This window comes from Argiope bruennichi, chromosome 1 (assembly GCF_947563725.1).
Source record: "Argiope bruennichi chromosome 1, qqArgBrue1.1, whole genome shotgun sequence".
In the NCBI taxonomy this organism is placed as follows: domain Eukaryota; kingdom Metazoa; phylum Arthropoda; class Arachnida; order Araneae; family Araneidae; genus Argiope; species Argiope bruennichi.
The window spans coordinates 89965629-89988489 of NC_079151.1; the positions used below are offsets into that span (position 1 = coordinate 89965629).

Sequence of the window (22861 nt, forward strand, 5' to 3'; positions counted from 1 at the left end):
ATATTTTAATTTAATTTAATTGAAAATTATGAGTTACATTTTTTTGTAACATTAAAGACAATAAATTATTATAACATAGGAAAATTATTATCTTTTGTTGGAAATAAGACATAATTAATCAAAAAAAGATAAAAGAAATTGAAGGGAAAAAATGGCCTAGTCATAATGATGCCAATATAATAGTCAATATGATCTATTATAAAAGCATAAAAAAATTAGTAGTGACAATAAAATTCGAAAGATCACACATCTTTTAAATAATAAAACAATGGGAACTTGATTATCTTCTTGAAAGTTTGGCAAAGTTAATGCTAAAATAACAAAATAAATTGAACACATTTCAGAAAGCTTGCAAAAAATTCCCTAATCTAATATGAATATGCTATTCTACTATCTTGGAGTTTTAATGATAATACAATAAAAATTATTTAAAATAATCTAATGGAAATAAAAAAGTAAGTTCAAATGAAATTTCAAAAATTGATTATTTTTATTCAATTCTTCTCAATAAAAAAGGGGGAGGGGGCAGAAAATTTATATCTTCCATATATATTTTTTTAATATTCAAATTACTTGTAGAAATTTCGAAATGAGGTTAAATATTTACAAAAATTCAGAAAATGTAATATTATCTTTTATAACATTGGAAAGGAAACCAAAGTGACAAATGAATTTTATACACAGAATCAAGCTTTAACAAATCTTATAGAATTCTTTCAAATTAATAGCTTTAGATATAGTAAATTCATTACCAAGTTAATAATCATATCCACAGAATAATAATAATAATATAAGCAATTATTTAAAAGCTATGTGATCTCTTCAGTTATAAATAATCCAAAATTATAAATCTTACCAAAATGCATCTTTAAATAATAATAATAAAAAAAATAACTTTGAAAATATTCATTTATAATAATAATAATAAAAAAAAAAGAATGGCTTTTACAGTTTTTTAGAAAAAATTATTTAACATTGCAATCTCATGATTAAATAGATATTTTTTAAACTATAACTATTGATACAATATATTTTAAACAATATGAAGTTTCATCAAGTATACTCTTTTTAGTAACATCAAATATTTTTCATATTAAACATATGACAAAACACTCTCTCACAGGACGATTCATCTTATTTATACTTTAATATGTATTAGACTATATAAAAATGAAACTTAATGAACAGTATATAATAAATAAGAAATATTCACAGATTCAGGACAATTCTTTTCAATTACAAAATTACAGTTTCACAAATGATACTAATTGCCAATAAAAAAATGCTAGGTAATAAAGTTACACATCACAGAAAGAAATAGGAGTGAAAACAAATAATTGTTCCTCATTAATATGCCTTCTTTTCGGCAATATTAAAAAGTATATAAAAAGTAAGCAGTGAAAATGCAATTGAAACAAAGCTTAAAATATGGAATGATTGAGATGAAAGATCAGTGTGAATTTATGAACAGCTGCCAAACATAAATATAAAAACAACTAAAAATGATAGCGCACACATACACACGAAGATGATTAACCTATGCATAGAGCTCACTGGCTGGTCTTATGGAAGGCATGATTTCGTCTGTGGTCCGTAGAGGAGTTGTAAGCAGAAAATTGGCACTCAACAACACAGGAAATGAAAGGGCTACAGGAAAACTAAGGACTGTAATTTGCTGAAAAATAAGAAATAAAGGCATAAAAAAACTCAGCTTAAAAATTTAGGGTGCTTCTCTTTATAATATTTAATCTACCTACTGTAAATCTATGCTAAAAACAGTATTAAAAATCAGAATAGTTTGCTTTAGAATATTCAATTTACCTTCTCTAAGGTTATGGGAAATATAATTTCCATTAAAGCATACATTTTCATCATAATTTCAGAAACAACAAAAAATATTCTCTAATACTTAGAACAAATATTCTAATCTTTTTCTATTTTTAATGGAATTAATCATCATAATTAACAATTAAACAATATCTTTTTGTTTTCCACAAGTCAAAACTTAATTTTAGAAAAAAGAATGGCATATACCATAACTTCTTTCTTGAAGTCATTCTTTGATGTTTTAGATAGATATTCATATTTCATTTAATGATGCAAAAGAATAATTATTCTGCTGAATTCCAAAAAAATTATCCATTATTTCTATCTATGTGTCATAAATGATCTTATGTTGTTTTTCTTATGATTAGCATCACTTATTTCTATTCAAACTACTTGTTTACTGCCACAAACTATTTTAAAAGGCTTTTTGGTCCTACAAATCTAAATTTTAAGATCGTAAAAAACATTTACACATTTTTAAGAATGATACGATCACCATAGATACTGGAACTGTTAAATTTGTATCAAGACAATAAATTGCTACCAGCAACTTGATTTATAATAAAAGTTACCTCAGAAGTAACAAATATTTTATTTTATTGTTGCTGCAATAATGCCTCTCTCTGATAAATTTAAAAGAAAAACAGCATACATTTTTTAATGAATATTCAACTGTAAAATATTCAGTTTTATATTTTCTGAAATTTTAAAAATAATATGAAAATATATAAATAGAAATAATTCCTCCATATTACTAGTTATCCTGAATGAATAAAAATGAAATTCATACAGTTTTATGATATAGTAATCTAAATTATCAAACAGAATATATTCCGATTTTGTTCACAAGTGTTATTAATATTACAATGAAGAATAAATAATAAGTTTGTTTTCAGTGATGGTTTTATGATGACCAATTGAACATTTTTTAAACGTTAATTATAAGCCATGTTTCACATATTTTTAATATGTTTTAATTGTTTGTGTCCATTTAATGCACACTGCCATTCCATTGAGTATTAATATTAAATATAGTTTTGCGTTTTCCGATAACGCAATATCACCTTGACTTCATATATAATAATTGCAATCTTTATTACATATACTTCAAACTTTGTCCACAAGTATTGAAGCATTAGGGAGGTCTTATCATAAATGTTTACATAGATTATTTTATATTTAGAAAAAAAAAAAAAACTTTAAAATAAACATTAAAATATTTTTACACCAAGCAAACATCAGCTATATTATCTAACAATATGTAATAATACAACTACAAATGCAATAATAGCTGATAAATTAACTTTTTTATTTATTTTGTGATTTATTATTATATTCTTGATTTTAAAGATATATATACTTGATGGTCAATAGAATTTGTTCACAAGTACAGGAATTACAAAGGAAAAGCTAGAAAATAACTTGCAAATCAACTCTGTATAATGAAGATATAAACAGCCTTATTCTGATATTCCTTGAAATATAAACTTTAAGCAAGCAATATAAATGATAGTAAATTTGATGTCATGTTATACACTTTAATTTAGAAACTATAAAAATATATGTCATGAAGACTAAAAGTATCCAAATGCATTTAAGCTGAAAAAGCTTTTTTTTTTTTTTTTCTTCTTTTTTTTTTTAATAATTTTGTTTCCTATCTAGATTGTGCATAATCATTGTTAATAGCTATTTTAGAGCTCCCCCCCCAAACAACTGCTCTAAGTTTTTTTGTAAACATCACTGCCAGCTATCCCATACTTAGGACAAACAGCCTTTGAACTTTGTTTTTTATTATAACCTTCATAATATTAACTCTGTATTCCACAAAATCACAATTTGGATTACTCTAAAAGTGGTATCTTAGGACTAATTGATTTATTAACCAATTAGGTATTTGCGAAATCCATAACAGAGCTTAAAAAGAGCTTTACTAAAATTCAAAGGAATTTTTTAAAAAAACTTTCTTAGCAATGCAAATGCTTTTGTAATTAATTATATGTTTTTATTTGATATACTGGGTTTCTTTTAAACTGACGATACTGAGAGACTTCTGTAGCTCAAACTAAAGCCACCAAATTTTGTACGGGGACTATTGACGACATGGGAAAAAGGAATAAACGAAAAAAATTTCAGTTCGAAAAGTTGCCGATAGGTGGGATGAGGCGTTTTTTATCTAAACTTTTAAGTTTAACTGCACAATAAAATATTAAAAAGCTACAGTAAACTGAAGAAGAATAGATTTTTTCCACAAATGTGCTTTATTCAAAAAAAAAAAAAAAAAAAAAAAAAAACTTCTGTAAATGATTACAAATTAAAAAGATAAAATTCTATTTGACTTCCTTTTTATTTTTAATTTTTTTTTTATTCAGTAGAATTGCTTTCCCAGGGAAGACATCGGCTATTTTCAATATGACCTCCATTTTCTGGGACTAAGCTTTGGATTTTGTACACCGTACTCTCTACAGCTGATTGCTATATTTCAGGAGGCATGTTCATAACAGTCCATGTTAAGTTTTCCTTTAAAACTGATAAGTATGAAACTCCACCAAGATAAACATTCAATTTTTAAATCCCCCCCCCAAAAAGTCGCATGGGGTTAGATTCGGGGAGCGAGGTGGCCATGCAACATGAAAACAGCGTCTAATGATTCTTTCTTCTGTAAAGTGATGGCACAACAGTTGCGGTAGAATGTACCAATATGTGGTGGTTCTCCATCCTGCATAAGGACAATCTTATATAAGCATTGCCTTTGCTGAAGTGGAATAACAAAACTACTCAGCATATCATATCTTTGACCGTCTATGGAACAGGTCTGCGGTTCTGCTTGGGTAATAGTCTCAAAAAAGTAAGCCCGATGATAAAATATGATGTAAAACCACAACTAACAGTTACTTTTTGAGAATGGAGTGGGATTTTATAAAATGCATGGGATTGTTCAGATGCCCAAATTCTAGAATTCTGAGTGTTAACAGCCCCTTTCAAATAAAAATGGGCCTCATCACTCCAGAGAATTGTCCAAGGCCAAGCCTCATTGACCTCCAATCTGGCAAGAAATGTATATGCAAACGTTAATCGAAGATCATAATCTGTAGGTTTTAATTCATGCAAAAGGCTAATTTTATATGGATAAAATTGAAGAATCTTTTTTAAAACTTTCTATACTAACATCCAGTTGTCAGGCAACTTTGCTATTACCAGCAATGCTCGTCTGATTTCTTTCTACGATTGCAGTCTGTGATAGTATTCACGAATACCTGTTTCCGTCCTCTACCAGGTCGAGTTGGAGAGAACCTGTTTTTTCAAATTTTTTTTTGCATTAATCAATGGAGGTTCTTTACGTAAAATTGTTTCGACTTCTAAATTCGCGAAGAGCGGCCGCTGCATTGGATTGATTAAGATAAAAGAGCTTCACATGTAATACATGCTATGCTAAAGTGAGACGCATTTTACATATCAACTGATACTTGAAATGATTTTCAATGCTTCGCTTCTTTTTTTACAAATGAAAATACTGGTGCTGGTGTCGACTACATAATCGGCACTTTTCATTTTGCAATTTTCCCGTTTTTTATGCAAAATTTTAGCTGTTTTAAAGTGCAAAGCGCTACATTTCCTCCTATCGGCTACTTTTGGAATAAATTTTTTTTTTGTGGATTTTTTTTTTCATGTCGTCAATAGTCCCCATACAAAATTTGGTGGTTTTATGGCTGATAACTCACTCTACAAAAAACTCTGAGTACGGACAGTAAAAAAAAAAATTAAAAAAAAAAAAAATCCTGTATTATACTTGAAAACTGTATACAGTGAAAAATTAAAACAAAAGATACTATGACAAGAGTATAAAATAACCTACCTCATTTTCATTCAGTGACACAGTTTTAATATCTGTTTCCCCTTTAGAAAGAGCCCTTCCATTTTTATCTAAAGAACATACTGAAATGCGGTACATGAGATGACGTTTCTTAGCTCGTAAGGCAACGATCTGTGATTGACTTTGGAAAGCAGGAGACTCGCTTTCGCCAGATTGGAAACGACGTAGTTTAAAGCACCTGTATTTTAAAAGAATTGAAATAAAAATGTTTTTAGTAAATATTATAAAAAAGTACATGATAAATATATATATAAAAACCTGTAATTTGATTTTTGATAATAATACTATTAGCAATTTTTTTATCATATAGAAAAAAAACCATCCAAAAAATTTATTGTAACATTTTTAAAAATTTATATTAGATAATAAAATTCCTATTCAAAAAGTATAAAATTATCTGGTAGAGAAACATCATCTTTGAAAATGTCAAGATATGATTTAATGCCAATCAATAGAAATCCCAATAGAAAATTATTCAATCATTCAATAAAGTTATTAGAGATTTTTGAAGAAAGTAAAAATAAAGATATTAGAAATTTCTGCAGAATACTTTTTTATTTTAAATGTATTAATGTATGTATTTTAAATGTATTTAAAAATTATCTAGATATTAAAATCTCTTGTATTTTAATCACTTTTCTAATTTCTAAACTCAATAAAAAATTTGTATTAATTTCTCTTTAGTTATTCCAATATAAATGATTATTTTCTGAAAACACACTAATATAAAAGAATAGCTTACCCATTTTTGTATGATATAACTATATCAAAACCGAAATTGAACCCTGTCCATCTCCAACTATGCTGCAAATAGAACATTTTTTAAACACCTTTAATGTAAAGCTAAAAATAAGAAATTAATGCAAAACAGTTAAAATTACTTTATTATAATTAAAAATGACCTTTAAAATAGCTATGATCCAAAATTTATAAAACACTAGCCGCCTTTGGCGACCAGCCGGTTCACCAATCTTAATGCTCGTTAAAATTTTAATAATTAAATATTTTACGTAACTTCTATTTTAATAGCTCCTTCATCAAAATATTTTAAAGCTTCAAATTTTGATAGTCATATAATTCATTCATAATATTATAAAGGCTTTCAGCCATAACATAATACATATATATCTAATTTTCTGTTAGCTCCCGTAGAATTTATGCCTTAAATTAAAATGGAAATGATTAATCTGCAATTAATATAATAATATTTTTTTACTGAAACAAAGCTTTTTTTTTAATAATATGATTACTGAAAACAGAATCACTGAGTATTTAAACATTATGGGCACAAAAAAAAATATCTTTCTTAATTTATGTAATATCTCAAGAAGTTTTCTACAAAATTTTCTCAGATTCATCATGAACAAATTAATTAATTAACAATGTTTAGTTTTAAATGCATGAAACTCTAAGAAAATAAACAGAATCGTTTGAAATAATCGGCCGAAAGTAAGTTAAGCCTATCCTCGTTAGCATGGAAAAAAAAATGAAGCCCTACTAATTTGGTAGTGGGAACCAAAAAGATTTTTTGGCGGTAAAGTTAGTTTTTAATTAATAATTAAAATTCTAATTAAAAATTCAAAAAAAAAGGACCCCAGGTGCACATTCCCGACCTACTAGGTATGCACGTGCCAAATTTAGTAGCTGTAGATCGATCGATCTGGCCTGTAGAGCACCAACACACACACGCATTGAGCTTTATATAAGAATAGATTTCAACTAATTTTTTTTGTGTGTGTTTTAAATTAGAAAACATTTTGATGAAATCTTTTATATTCTTTACTTATAATATTTTACATATAAACTTTATGCCTAGTGTGATCAATATAAAACTACTCATGCCATACTACTATAAATATTTTAATTATTTTATTTCTTGACGATTTTGTAAAAATTTATTCTGTTCACTATAGGAAAATATAAGCTTTTTTTTTTTTTTTTTGAAAACTTTCATTTTGTTATGTGTAAAAATTTGATACTCAGCACATTCTTATAATTTTGAAAATTGCAATTATATTCCAAAAATTGCTTTCTACTTTTATAAAAAAAATCCTAACAATTGTAAAATTGTATTATTGATTTATATATCAGAAAAAATAGTAATAAAGAAAAAAAATGATGGCATCATTCAAAATTTTCTCAAATTCGAAAATATTAAAAAAATTTCTGTAAAACTAAAATAAATTAGTTTTTTTACAAACTTGAATGAATTCTGTCAACAGTTTTTTGAAAAATATTGAATGGTCACTTGCATTTTTTCAGCAATGCTTTCAAAGAAATAATAATAAAAATCATTAAATGAAACAGTAAAATAATTTAAAAGTGAATAATTTTTTTAATGTGTAAACAAGCTTTTTTAAAAAATTACTTCTTTCTATCCAGTTCAGCTATCCAATTTCAGAGTTTAAAATAATAGTTTTAAAAAAATGTGTTACTAACCTGTGTGTCAGTCTGCAAAACTCTTCCACACCTCACACAATCACGGTTGAAATCTTCTTCACTAACTTGTTTGGGCCTATTAATATATAAAGATAAATAATAAAGTTCAAGATTCCCTCAACAAAAATTAAAAAGATTTCTTTTACTAAAATCTTTATTTACCCTTTATCAACTCCTTGATCAACTCTTAACATATGGTACCATTGAGTTTTGAATATAGGCATAAACCAATCTGGGAAAAAAAATAATTTAATAAAATATAATGTCTGTCATACTATAATTTTAATGGTTGTAAATACATAATCAAAGTTAAAATACTTACAATGCAAAAGGCAAAACTTTTAGCAATATTTCTGATTAGAATAAAAATAGAGATGAAAATCATAGAACTAATTATTTGTGTTAATATTACTTTTAACATTTATTATCTTTTTTACATGATAACTTTTATTCATTTATAATTATTTTTACTAATATTTGTGAAGGAAAGAAGTTCATTTTTCCTTAGTGAATAAATTTTAATGTTTTCTTCAATGGATTTTCACTGAATAGTCTGCAAAACTCTTAACTTAACGTTATAAAAACAATTCAGATTTTTTTTCAGTTGCAAGTATTAATTTAGGTGTGTGATATGCAAAACTAAAGTACACAATTCTCTCTTGAAGAAAAATAAAATGATCAAAAATAAAGCCTAACTGATGCAATCTATACTTATAATAAAGCTCAATGTGTGTGTGTGTTGGCGCTCTACAGGCCAGGTCATTTGACATACAGCTACCAAATTTGGTACATGTATACCTTAGAGGTCAGGAATGTGCACCTGGGGTCCCTTTTTTTGAAATTTTAATTAGAATTTTAATTATTAATTAAAAACTAACTTTCCCACCAAAAAAAACTTCCATTTTCCCCACCGCCAACTTTTCCGCCAAAATAATCTTCCATTTTCCCCAAGCCAAATGATTTAGGCTTTAGTTCTTTTTTTCTCCCAACAGTAATGAGGTTAGGGTTAAGATTTTTCGGCGGATTATTTCAAACGATTCTGTTTATTTTCTTAATGTTTTATGCATTTAAAATTAAACATTGTTAATTAATCCATGTTTCAGATTCATTCTGAAGTACTTTTGAATTAAAATAACACAGAATAAAGGAAATTAAAAATGTATAATCTGCATAGCGTTACCCCAACTGGAGTAGAAAAATTCACGCATTTGCGTTACCATAAAAGGCGAAGAAAATTCACGCATGCGCACTGTGTTCTGATTGTTGGCATGGCAACCATTATCAACGGACGATTTAAATTACTTTTAGGTTAGTTGTATGCTTTTGTAAGTAAATTGTATTTATGTTAGTTATATATTTTTTGTATATGCTTATAGTTTTAAGTACATCGTTTTTTAAGTAGTTTTTTTTAACCTGTTTTCAATGATTTAAATTATTTTTAGGCTAATTGCATGCTTTTGTAATTAAATTGTATTTATGTTAGTTATATATTTTTTGATATATGCTTATAGTTTTAAGTACATCGTTTTTTAAGTAGTTTTTTAAACCTGTTTTCGACCGATTATTTTAAACGATTCATTTTATTTTCTTAGTGTTTGATGCATTTAAAATGAAACATTGTTAATGAATATGCGTTCATGATGAATCTGAGAAAATTTTGTTGACAAATTCTTGAGATATTATATAAATTAAGAAAGATATTCTTTAGTGCCCATAAAGTTTAAATGCTCAGTGACTCTATTATCAGTAATCATATTATTAAAAAAAATGCTTTGTTTCAGTAAAAAATATTATTATATTAATTGCAGATTAATCCTTTACACTTTAATTTAAAGCATAAATTCTATGAGGGGTAACAGAAAATTAGAGAGATACATAACACGTTATGACTGAAGGCCTTTATAATATTATGAGTGAATTATATGACTATCAAAATTTGAAGTTTTAAAATATTTTGCTGAAGAATCTATTAAAGTTGGAATTGCATAAAATATTTAATTATTAAAATTTTAACGAACATTAAGATTGGCGAACCGGCTGGTCGCCAAAGGCGGCTAGTAGGGAATAAAATACCTAACTAAAGGATGGTGCAATTATAATGTTTCCAAAATACCAGGGAGCCTCAATCCAAGTTATCACAATTAAATAAGCCATAAACAATATTATGCTCTATTTTACTGAAGGAAATCGAATAAAAAATTGAATTATTTATTAAAAATGCAGATAAATATTGAATAATAATAATTTTAGGTTATAATATTCTTTAAAATCAAGTAACATTAATTAATACAAAGAGCAATTATGCATCTAAAAAAATTAAGTATTTTTATTATTAATGATAGAGATGGACCTTATCTTTTAGCAGCCCTATCCACTTCATTTGCTTCAATATGGCTAGTTTTTTTCTTGCATATTAATGATATCATGATCATACAAAATCAAAATAAATCCAAAATAATTTTTAAAACAAAAAATTACTTAGTTTACACAAATTGTCATAAATAATTATATAATGGCAATACTTACCAACAGGGATAATATTATCATATTCAATGAGTTCCATATCAACATGATGTATAACAAGATGCTGCAGACGTAAGGCACGGAAAGCTTTCAAGTAAGGGGTTCCTGTATCAGTTAATAAAAAAGATGTACTGCCTGCAAATGAAAGAAAAATAATAAGAATAATTAAAATAAAATAAATAAATAAAAATAAATAAAGTCAAAGTTTGAATTCACAGAATATGGATAAATACCAATGTTATTCCATAATAAATGTATCTAAAATCTGGAACTAAATAAAATATGCATTATTAGGCTTATACCAAGTGTGTTGGATAATATTATCTTTACTAAATGGCACTAAAAATAAGATTTGGTTCACAGCCTCAATTGTTATATCAGTTTGTTGCTAGGATAACACCTGTTGAAACTCCACTGATGTATAACTAAGTTTAAGTTAGCATGATGTTGTGTTTGTGCAGTAAATATGACTAATTTCAAACTAAAAAAGAGCAAGTGTGACCGAAATGGTTGTCCTTGTTCAATTAAAAAAGAAAAAAAAAAAAAAGTTGTGAGTCATATGGTTGTGGAAACTTAAGATGAGAAATCCTAATGCAAGGTGCATGTGTATTGATTTAGACCATTCAAAGTGGTGATTTTGAAAGAAAGATCAAGATCGTTTGGGTCAATTGAAAAATTCCAAAATCTGAATTGTAAGCACAATTACAAAGATGACATGCAAATTCAACAGAAAATGGGAGAGAAGTTAAAAGTTGTTTCCCAAACTATATCTTATTGCTTTAATGCCATGGGAAAGATGAAAAAGGAAGGAAAGTGGGAACATGGAAATAGTATATGAAGTACTGCCTTTTTAGCATAATTGAATATTTTCTGCAACAGATAGTGACTGAAAACAAAAAACAAATATGCTTCCAGAATCCAAAAAATCATGGATTGACCTAGAACAGCTATCTACAGTAATATTAACTACTTTGGAAGAAAAACAATGTCCTGCATTTGTTGGTATCAGTAGGGTGTGAGGTACTATGAATTTTTAAAATTAGGTAAAAAGAATAAAAACTGTTTGCTATTGTCAACTGATCAATTTCAACCATGCATTGAAGGAAAAGTATCCACAATAGACTACAAGATACAGAAGAATGATTCAGCAGCAAAGCAATGTGTCATCACACAATGCAAAATACATCAACAATCAGTTTCACCCTTGGTCCGGAATTCATCCCCCTCCTTACTTCCTGCCATACTCACCAGATTTGGCCCCTATGGATTAATTTTCATTAATGGCTCACACACTTTCCAGCAACAACAATTATGAAGATGCTGATAAATGGAGTGCTGGTCGGATCATTTCAAAATGTGAACTATTTCTTTCAAAGTGTATTCATAACAAACAAAAGAAGAACAAATAAGCAAAATGCATAACTAATAAAAGTGTATACTTCATTCATTTATTATCTGTGGTATTATAGTCGCTAGTATTTATATATATTTTGCTATACATTTTTATTCTTACTCATATTGTCTCGGAAATGAACATAACTTAAAAAATTTGCTTTCAAGAAAATACACTGCAACACAAATATAGACAGCATTGGATTATTTATCATATAACCGTAAAATTTACCATATAACAAATTTTACATGAAAAAAAATTATATAAGAAACGGATACTATGTATTTATTCTGAAATTCAGTGGACCGAAATTTGTTTTAAAATGTGATAGAACAGAACTCAAGAAAAAAACACAAAAGAAATTTAAATGGAATAGATTTTTGTGAAATCTAATAAACTGACAAATCATCAATAAAAATTATTAATAACTGTGAATAAACTATATCCTGATCTTACCTTTATTGGACTGGAAATACTGATCAGCGGCAGCACTAATTGTTTCATAATTTCTAAAGGAAAAATTTTCTTTCAAGAAAACCCACTGCAACACAAATTTAAGCAGCGTTGGATTATTTATCATATAAACATAAAATTTACCATATAACAAATTTTACATGAAAACAAATTACATAATATTAAGACAGAATAAGAAACAGATACTCTGTATTTATTTTGTAATTCTCATCTTAGAGGATTTTAAGAGAAATTTAAATTATTAGATATATTTTGGATTATTTGAGGTTGGTGATTTATTTTGTTTTTGCATTTGTTTTTATATCAATAAATACAAGGCAATTTTAATATTTAGTATATAATAATAATGCATATTTATGCATTTAGAGTAAAAAGCCCGGAAACCTAATTAAGAATACTGAAATGTCCAATTTAAGGACCCGTGAAACAGTTAAACTACACCTGATAAGATAAGAAAGATAAGAATTTAATTGAAATATTGAGAGAATAAGAAGAAAACTAAAAATGTTCTATATTAAGATGTTCTATACTTTAAATTAAAATTAATCAACACATATAGATAAAATGCTGTTTCCTAATCAAAATATTTAATTAACTTACAAATAGAAATAAAAAAGGAAGAAAAAATATGTACTGCATTAAAAAATGATAAGCAGACACAATGTGTATCTAAACATATCAAACAACATAGTTATAGATGAAGTTACTAATAATATATATTAATAAAAATAATTTTATAACTTTTGGAGAAATAAGTCAAATAATATAACCTTTTATTGTATTAAGCTACCAATAGTTAGCAATATCTTCAGAACATAGTTAAAAAATTTTATTAAACAACTGGGAAATTACAATGAAACTTTAATATTACAAATAATATTTAGAAGAAATTGAAGCAGATCAAATTTTTGAAGTAGTATACTTACACTTTTTAATAAAAGATACAAGGAAAATTCTGTTTGAACAACAACAAGCTTAGGAGATGAAATTAACTCAGACATCAAATCACAGCTAAAAGAATTATGAATAACATAAGTAATATTTTGGGAATAACAAAATTCTTTTATGATATTTAGAATAAAATCCAAAATATTTTTGAAATTAAATAAAGGAATATATAAAGGCAATCTAGTGCTCCAAAGCATGAAAAGAGATTAGAATACACTTTTAATAAATTGAAACAATACAAAATAAGATTTCAAATTATTTGCAAGCATCTAAAATTTAACATAAAAATATATCTTTTGGAAATGTATTCATATTTTGTAATTCAAAGCTAAATAATAAAAATTATTTAAAAAATGAAAATCATGTAAAACCAATAAATTTCATTTAAATAAACGAAAATAAACATTCACAAAACAGAAATAAGGTTTTATAATTACTATAAGAACAATTCTAAACCATATAATTTGAACACTATTTTTACAGACATGAACATAATTTAAAATAACATTTTTATTTCTAGCAAATTAACAAAAGCAATATATCTATTTTGTTAGTTTCTATATTTTCAACATTTTGAAAAATTCATTTAATTTTCAGAAAAATAATCTATTAAAAAATATTTCATAAAACGAACAAAAATATAATTTTTTTTTAAACCTTACCTCACTTGACGTAAATGATCAGGTGAAGAATTAATACAAAATAACATATTCCGGTTCAACCAATCTAAAGTGCTGTTCTTAACTTCTTCTAAACCATATAATTCAGATGCTTCATAATATAAAAGTACTGTTTCTATACTGAAAATACAAACAAATTTTTTTAAAAATTATATAACAATTGCATGCATAATCAAACATTTAACAATTTCAAATATTGAAATTCATTTATTTGCATCAATCAAGAGTGATAAACTAATACAAGTTGTCAAATTCAATAAAAACAGTATAAAGTTAAATATTATAAAATTTATATTTTTGAAGATAATATAATTGCCCAATAAAATACTTAATAATAATTTTGAAATCTTTTTTTTCTTAAAAATTAAAAACATAGGATTAATCTTTTTTTTAAATGTAAATATTTAAATGATACCAGTCACTAATTATTGAAAAATCCTGAATGCATATTCTGTGCATAACAAAAGTTTTTAAAGAGGGTATCAAATTAGTTTTAGAGCTTTTCAGAACTTTGACACCAGGAATATCCCAAATATGAAACATAATAAACAAGAAATAGCTCCAAATCTTGAAAACATTGTTGAAGTTGAATACTTCCTGAATGATTCAGATAGTAAATGTTAGCGTAGATGTAAAGCACAAATTTTATATATATATATATATAATACTAAAAAAATGTCAGGAATGCCACATTTAAAGTATATCTATACTATAAAGAATATTTTAAAAATTTCTGTTAACATAAGCAATGGTTAGGAATTTATATTATTTTATTTCTGAAAATAGACTTGCTTTTAATGAGATAAGACTGGAATGTCCATTTTCCAAAATAATGAATGCCATTGAGCAAAGAATATGTATTAAAAAATTTGCTTGCACAAAGCAATTCCAGGGACAATAATATCTGAAATCTTGCACACTGCCTTTAAAGACAATTTCTAATAAAAACTAAGAGCGTTTGAATGGAATGCTATGTTTAAAGATCATAAATCGATTATAGATTAATCACACATTCGATGACCAACCACTTTTTTTTTTATCATTATACCAATCAGGTCAAGAATTGGAGATTAATGATTATCATTTAACAATATGAGACATTATTGATAAAGTTACTATATGGAAATGGTAAAAAAACAATAAAAGTCGTGAAAGAATAACTCATTAGGGTCTGCCAAATGATAACATGCCTTTTCTCAATGCCCTTATTAGTCTTGAATTTTTGACAATAAATAAATATGCTCTATATTCATTTGATATGCCACATTAAGACTTTCCTTTTCAAAAAGTTGAAACAGTCTCTTTCTGGTCACTATTTTAAGTCTTAACTACACAAAGAAAGGAAATTATCTTTCTCTACTACAATGTATACACTGAGAATAAAATAATGGCATAAAATAAAAGGTATTAATTTAATGGTAAAATATGTTGCTTTTCCTTCAGAGCAATCTCACTCCAATGCACTTTTGTCTATACTTTTCCTTATCATTAATATATGTCTTATTTTAGTGTAAATCCTTAAGAGTTTATAGTGAATTGTGCAACTGATGGATTCAAAACAGTGATCAAGTAGATTCAGTTTCATGCACACCATAGGCAATACAATCAAAATTTCTTTTATGCTGATTAATATTATTTATGCTTCATCAGCATATTATCAAGAAAATTTTGAAATTCAAACATTGTTTAGACTTTTGGAGAACATAAAATAAAAAGATTTTAGGTGAAAAGCTGTTTTTGTAACTGTATTTAATGCAAAATTAGAGATCTGAGATTTTTTTTTTAAATGATAAAAATAGAAATACTAAATTACTTGTAGTTAAATGCAAACTGAAATAGAATTTTGAGATGCACTTAGCAGCTATATCTATACAATTTACAACTGTTTCATATTATTTATAGCAATTTGTTCATTCATGAGAATATAGACAACTATGTCGATATTCTCATTTTTATTTACATTGGAGAAGTAAACATAATAAGATATTGATAAGACATGTAAGATATTGATGTATAATTTATATTTCTAAGGAACATGTGTGTGTGTGTGTGTAAAAAACTGAATAATATTATATAATTCTCAGATTAATCCCAAAATTTTGAAATAAAAATCTAAAAAAGATGCACAACTAAAACTTCACATATAATAAAACAGTTAAGAAAAAGGCTTACTTTATGCTTTCTTTCATTACTTCAACACTCTGGTGAATTAAATCTTCCTGAAAATAATCACAGCAACAAAAAAATATATAAGAGAAATGTTCAGCAAAAATGAAATATTCAAATAAATTATAAAATAATATCATGTACAGCAAGCAAATTGAAATTACCAACTGAAGGAGAGTTGCACACGCTAAAATAGAGACCGCTTCTAATGGCATGATCTGAATCTCATCCTGATATAATGAACCAAAAACTTTGTGCAGGGCTAGAAATAAATAAATAAATTAAACTATCCTACATATTTACAATATTATTTATATATACAAAAAAGAAATTATTAATAAAAGCATATTAGGCCTCAATGCAAGAATCCGAATTCAGTTTTAAAATCACAAAATATTTTTTTCAATCAATAGGCACATATATAAAAAAAAGGGAGTTGCATGATAAGTTACAAGTTTCATTTGAATGGAAGATGTAGCAATGCTCTTATATGTAAAAAATTATTAACCCTGTAGATATTTAAATAGTAACTTTTTGTATGCCAAGTATATTATTTGAAGATGTCATATCATTAAGATAGTATACAGTTTCTAAACAATTAATGGAAATTCTCCCTTTGATTTAATATTATTTCAGCAACAATAAAGAATATTTATAAAATAACATATTAAAGAAAGAAATATACCATCAGTTGTTATGTTTTCATCTTCAATTCCAATTTTAATTTCTTCTTGCGTTCTTTCAATCCAGAGTCCATTGAACATACTGTTGAAATAAGGAGACTGGCAAAAAAAAAAAAAAAGAGGTTTTATGTAAAACAGTGGTGCAAATTTTATTATTTGAATATTATTTTAAAAAAAAAAAGGAAAGAAGAGAATAGTCATTAAAATAACAGTTTTAATGATATCTGAAAGATGATACACATAAAAATATTATAAGATCAATAAATACTTTTAATAATAGAGAAATACACATTTGTCTAACTATCACAAAAATATACAATGAAGCTGCATTAGCAAGTTTAAAATAAAATTGTATTACAAATTGAATTTGAAACAATCAGTTAAAAATATTTCTATACTATTATAGCAATGGCAGCATGAAGTCTATAATTATTGAACAAGGCAATATTCAATCCCCTATGATATTCTTTCATTTGTGATATCAATTAATATTTCTTTAATCATATTTCTGGGATTTTATGATATTTAAGATAATATTTATTTTTAATTAGGTTATTAATAACATTGAAATCAACTATTGTCAAACAGCACTTTAAGAAAAACTGTTGTAGAGTTGTTTTCATTCTTTCAGCTCAGAAACATCTGAAAAAATGATGAATAAACTTGTCAAAATGATACCTAAATAGAGAGAAAAATGATATTAATGGAGTTGTAGTACAAAGAAATCTATTCATAAAACTTAGAAATAAATGCTTTTCTACTGCTTCCCTGTTTGGTTTTTTTCTTTCCTACCTATCACTCTAATTTTTTTTTACTACATAAATATATTTTTCTTTTGATATAAATAAATTATTCAGAAAAAAAAGAAGGTTTTCCTGAGGGAAAAATAGATTTTAGTGTACATTTTAAAATAAAAATTCTTAGCTTTTATTGAGAATGCCACAGAATAAACAGATATTAAAATCTGCTTTTCTAATGCAGTTGGAATAAAGAAAATTAAAAATTTTATGAAAAAAATATAGGGTTAAGAGTTTTTTTAAGCAAATACCTTTTGCAGCACTGATTATTTCTGAATCAATCAATTCATGGTGTTTTTTTTAATGAAAATATAATCTAAAATTACTAACGATATATATATATATATATCATTTGCCACCATTTTAATCAAGGTAATTTCATTTTTTTTCTTCAAGTTTTAAAATTTATTTATTTTAATGATTAGGGTAATAAAATAATCAGTCATTATGAGAGAAAAATATTTTTTAAAAAAAAATTATAGTTTTGAAAGAGCATGACAGGATGTTATTGCACATAAAGAACATAACTTTATTACTTAAGAATAAACAAAGATCAGAGCAATTAAAACTGACTCAATAAAAAAAGGTAATAATAAAAAAGATAATTAAAAATAAATGAAAAAATAGAAATTTTAAGATATTCAGAACAACAAACTGGCTCTGTTCCAAGTCAAGAGATAAAAAAATAGTCAAGTCTTAAGAGATTTTACTACAGGAAATTAATGAGCATCAACAATCTTACTTGTGATAAATATAGCCTATGAAGGTTCCATGTTCTATTTAAGGCAACTATTCTAACATCACTACCTTGTCCTTCTTCAAAAAGAGTTTGATAAACATATCTGGTTGTGCTCATCACCTTTCGCCTGAAATAAACAAATAAAAAATAATAGTTTAAAAAACATGAACTAAAAAAAAAAATGTAAATTACATTTATCGCATCTCCAAACAACCCTTTTCTGTAGGCAAAAATAGAATGGTTACATCTATATTAGGATGGGAACCATTTCATTTAACAGAAAAACTAACAGCATTCTATATTTGGAACACATAAACGGTAAAAAACACAAAAAGAAAAAAAATTAATTAGCTTATTACCAAACATTAAAAAGACGAAAAAATTTGAATTGTTCAAAACAACAACAACAACAAAAAAAAAACCTTTATTACTGATAAAAAAATCAACTGATGTTAGTGCCATTCACATTAGTACAAACTAAACACTTTCTTTTTAAATTAAAAGATAAAAAGAAGGGAAAAAACATGATAGTTATTCATTAATTTTAAACCAATATAATGTGTTTTAATATAATCAATTTTTAATAATTTATATAAATGTTTTCAGAATATAAGTTCGCTTAATTAATTTCTTCTTTATTTAAAAAACGTGTATTGGAAAGAAAAAAAAATTAAGTTGTAATGTAAAATTCAAATGTAATTAAAAAAAATTATAATTGAACAAATTTATTCTTAATTTCAGAATAAAATAAAATAATAATCAGAAATTAATAAATTAAAATAAAGACATATTATTTAAAACTTACAAACTTCTTATAAGATCCTATGAACAGACAAATATCTTAATTATTTTGAATTATGCAATAAATCTGCAGCTTTGTAATAGAAAAAATAATAATAATAATAATATTGTAACCAATGAACCAGAATTTAGATGTATCCTGAACCTGATAAGAAAAGTTTGCACAAAGTTCATTATTGTTCATGTATAAACAATATAATGCAGAAAAAAAGATGATCATGTTTTGTTTTGTAAAATGGTGGGAGGAATTATTTCATAAATTTATTCTTTTGTATAAATACTAAAACAAATTTTAAATATACTTTATATTGCATTAAGAAATACAATATAGAAAAAATTTGCTCATTATTCTTAATTATTTTATTATTTTTCATGGGTGAGGATATATTGTATTAAAGGCAGTTACATAAAAATTGCTAACTGTGAAAAGAATTATATCAAACTTAATGAAGATATTGCTTATAATAAAGTATTTGTAGGCTGGTTTAAATCATGTTGATAAATAATTTAAATTTACTGAATATCAAATTAAATAGTTTATATAGGGTTTTTTATAGTCTTTATTTTATAAACCTTTATAAAATATTAATGAAAGTCATAAGTACTGCAGAATGGGAAGATTGGTTTAATAGTCAAAGACATATTAGGCTGAATGTATAAAGAAAATTAAGCAATGCATTATTATGCTGAATAAACCATCTTTGTAATCATTCTAACATATTTAAAAGTAATAAATATATTTGAACAAAATTTGCTTTATATCATCAATAATTTCTGCAGAAAAACTACATAGTTAAAGAGAAAGAAATTCATGCAATGTAGAGACATATAGAATCCTATTCACAAATCAAAATTATATCACTAAATCAAGGAGGAGGGTAACTAATGGTTTTCCATATATTGTAAATTTGAGGGTCTTTTATTAGTCATTGCCTCTTCTCTTTTCATGCTTCTATTGGCAAAAACATATTAAAAATTACAGACAACATAAATAATTAGACTGTGCTTAGTTGTAAGGATGGAGAAAAATGAAAAATATGGCTTACACCATTCCATTCCTTTTTTTTATATATAATGTTTATTTCATTTAATACCACTGCATAAGAAATAATTTTACTGAAACTTATCTGGAATTTATTGGAACATATGTACTCTTTAATATGCAACACAACTATAAAGAAACACTCCACTTCTGCTACATTAATGAACTGATTTTCATTCAACATTATAAATCATTGTTTCTTTATAGCTACATAGACACTCCATAATATTTTTTAGACTCAAAATACCACTAAATGAAAATTCTATGTACTGGTTTAACTACTTTGAAGAAGAAACTATACCGGCTCTTTTTGAGTGATTTTACGTCTAATGATGAAACTAATTTTATTTAATAAACCTTCAAATAAATTACATCATATGGCTCTATAATTGTTCAGAGAAATGTCTTTCTTTTTTCAAGTTCCTTAATCTTTCTTACAGGTAGTACAAATGCCATAATATGCGAACACATATCCATACATCTATTGCATCTAAAATAATTAAAGCTTCATTCCCTTTCAGAAATCAATCTTTAAGGTATCTAATTATCTTACAGATAGTTTTAACCTCTTTTATTATTTAAATAATAATAGCTCGATCCCTTTTAGACACTAATATTTAAGGTTTTTAAGTTATCTTTGAGATAATTTTGACCTCTTTATTAAAAAGTATCAGTTCAAGTGTTACAGATAGATATATAGCTAATGAAGAACAGTAAGAATAGATAACTTTACAGATGATCAAATGGGAAGACACAGCTCTAATATCTTAAAAAAGAGGGGGAGATGGGCTCTTTCTTATGTGTTTTTCACAAAAGCCCATCAAAAGAAGTTAAAAATCTTTTCAACTCGAATTTTAAATACTGAGGTGCTTTCAAGCTGATGAATATTTTATGGCAAACCATTCAAAGAAGAGCGGTTGTAGATTTTTTTTAAATGTTGCACATATATTTTCTAAAAGCAGCATGTTTTTAAAAGTTGCTAAGTAAACTACAAAATCAAAAGATGCAATTAAATTAGTACCATATATCATCACAAATCACACACACACATTGAAATAATATATATTATTTCAATATGGAAATTTACATTAAGTATTCTGTCTGTATTACTACTAATCACATAGTATAATTTTATACACAGTAATCACATAGTATAATTTTATACACAGTAATCACATAGTTATACAATCACATAGTATAGTTTCATAATGTGACTACACACTTGCACGCATAATATATTAATAACATCAACTGGCAGAAAGAATTAATATATTTACATTTTACAATTAACTTGATAGAAGAATATGAACATATTTACAAAATGATTGCATAGATAGTCAAATTATAATTTTTGATCAGAATCTTTAACTAAAATTCCAATGTAAATTTTGACATCTACTAAATAATAATAAAATTTCAGTTTACTGATACCAAAAAAAAAGACTGATATTTTTATTATTTCAGATTAATTTTTGCTTTCTATAATTCCACTTTTCTAGGGAAATAAAATATATTACTCACTAACATTCTTGTGCCTTTATCTATTTTGGAGCATTACACATACTGTTAAATTAAGTTAGCTTATTCATCTGTGAATTATATTAGATCAGGATTCTCGGTATTTGTTTTTAAGAAGATTCTTACAATTTACGCCATCTTCCAATATTGATTTAGATTAAATAATCATAAGTACACAGTTTCAATTTATAATCTTAAGCACTTTTTAATTCAAATAAAATGAACACAAAGCTTAAAATTTGGATACAAAAAATTACATAGCATTAACATGCAAATTATTATTTGGACAGAGTTGTTTACATATGAAAAAATTACAGGGAAAAAAATGCACAACAGTTCTAAGCACTCAATAAGTTCTAAGAATGTACATTATTAAGTATTTAGGCAAAGTATCATTCCAAATAATTTTCCTACTGTTTCTTATTATAATTTTTATATTTCTTTATTTCATGATGAAATTCATATAAACAAACATTATAACATGTGGTATCAAAAAATATTTTTAGAATCTACATCACTCACTGAAATGTCATAGAATTTCGAGGAATGAATATTAAATCTATGGAATTAAAACAATCATTCAAACTAAAAGTTTTTAGAGCAACAATCATTTACCTTTTCGGTGATAATGTATAATCCTCTTCATCTGATTCTTGAAATTCATGATCAAACGTGTTCGATTTTCGTTTTACAGGAAGACCAGACCTCAGAAAACTATGAACAACAGTGTTACCCATGATTATAATTAGGTCGTATCATAAAATTATTCTTCTGTTGGGTGCCCATGCACATAAAGTGATTATTTTTATTATATACCAAATAAAGAGAAATCGAAACAACAAACGGATTGCATAAAAAAATAAAATCAAAACATTCGTACACAGCTTGTCGCCAGATGCAGCGAAATAACTATTTTTAGAAATTGAGATATTAGAATAAACGTTTGAAATGTTTTATTTG

At 25.7% G+C, this 22861-nt stretch overlaps 1 protein-coding gene across 1 annotated transcript; it reads right to left on the reverse strand.

Annotated features, from left to right (window-relative positions):
- Positions 1-924: 924 nt before the first annotated feature.
- LOC129980590 (protein germ cell-less-like) lies at positions 925-22786 on the reverse strand. The gene is made up of 14 exons (XM_056090973.1): positions 22517-22786; positions 18544-18667; positions 17007-17103; positions 16486-16583; positions 16328-16374; positions 14138-14275; positions 13454-13538; positions 12510-12594; positions 10664-10795; positions 8300-8369; positions 8138-8213; positions 6441-6502; positions 5681-5876; positions 925-1675 (listed from the first exon to the last, which is right to left on the reverse strand). Exons 1-14 carry the CDS (start codon positions 22636-22638, stop codon positions 1538-1540), a joined length of 1470 nt encoding a protein of 489 aa, XP_055946948.1. The 5' UTR covers positions 22639-22786; the 3' UTR covers positions 925-1537.
- Positions 22787-22861: the final 75 nt, after the last annotated feature.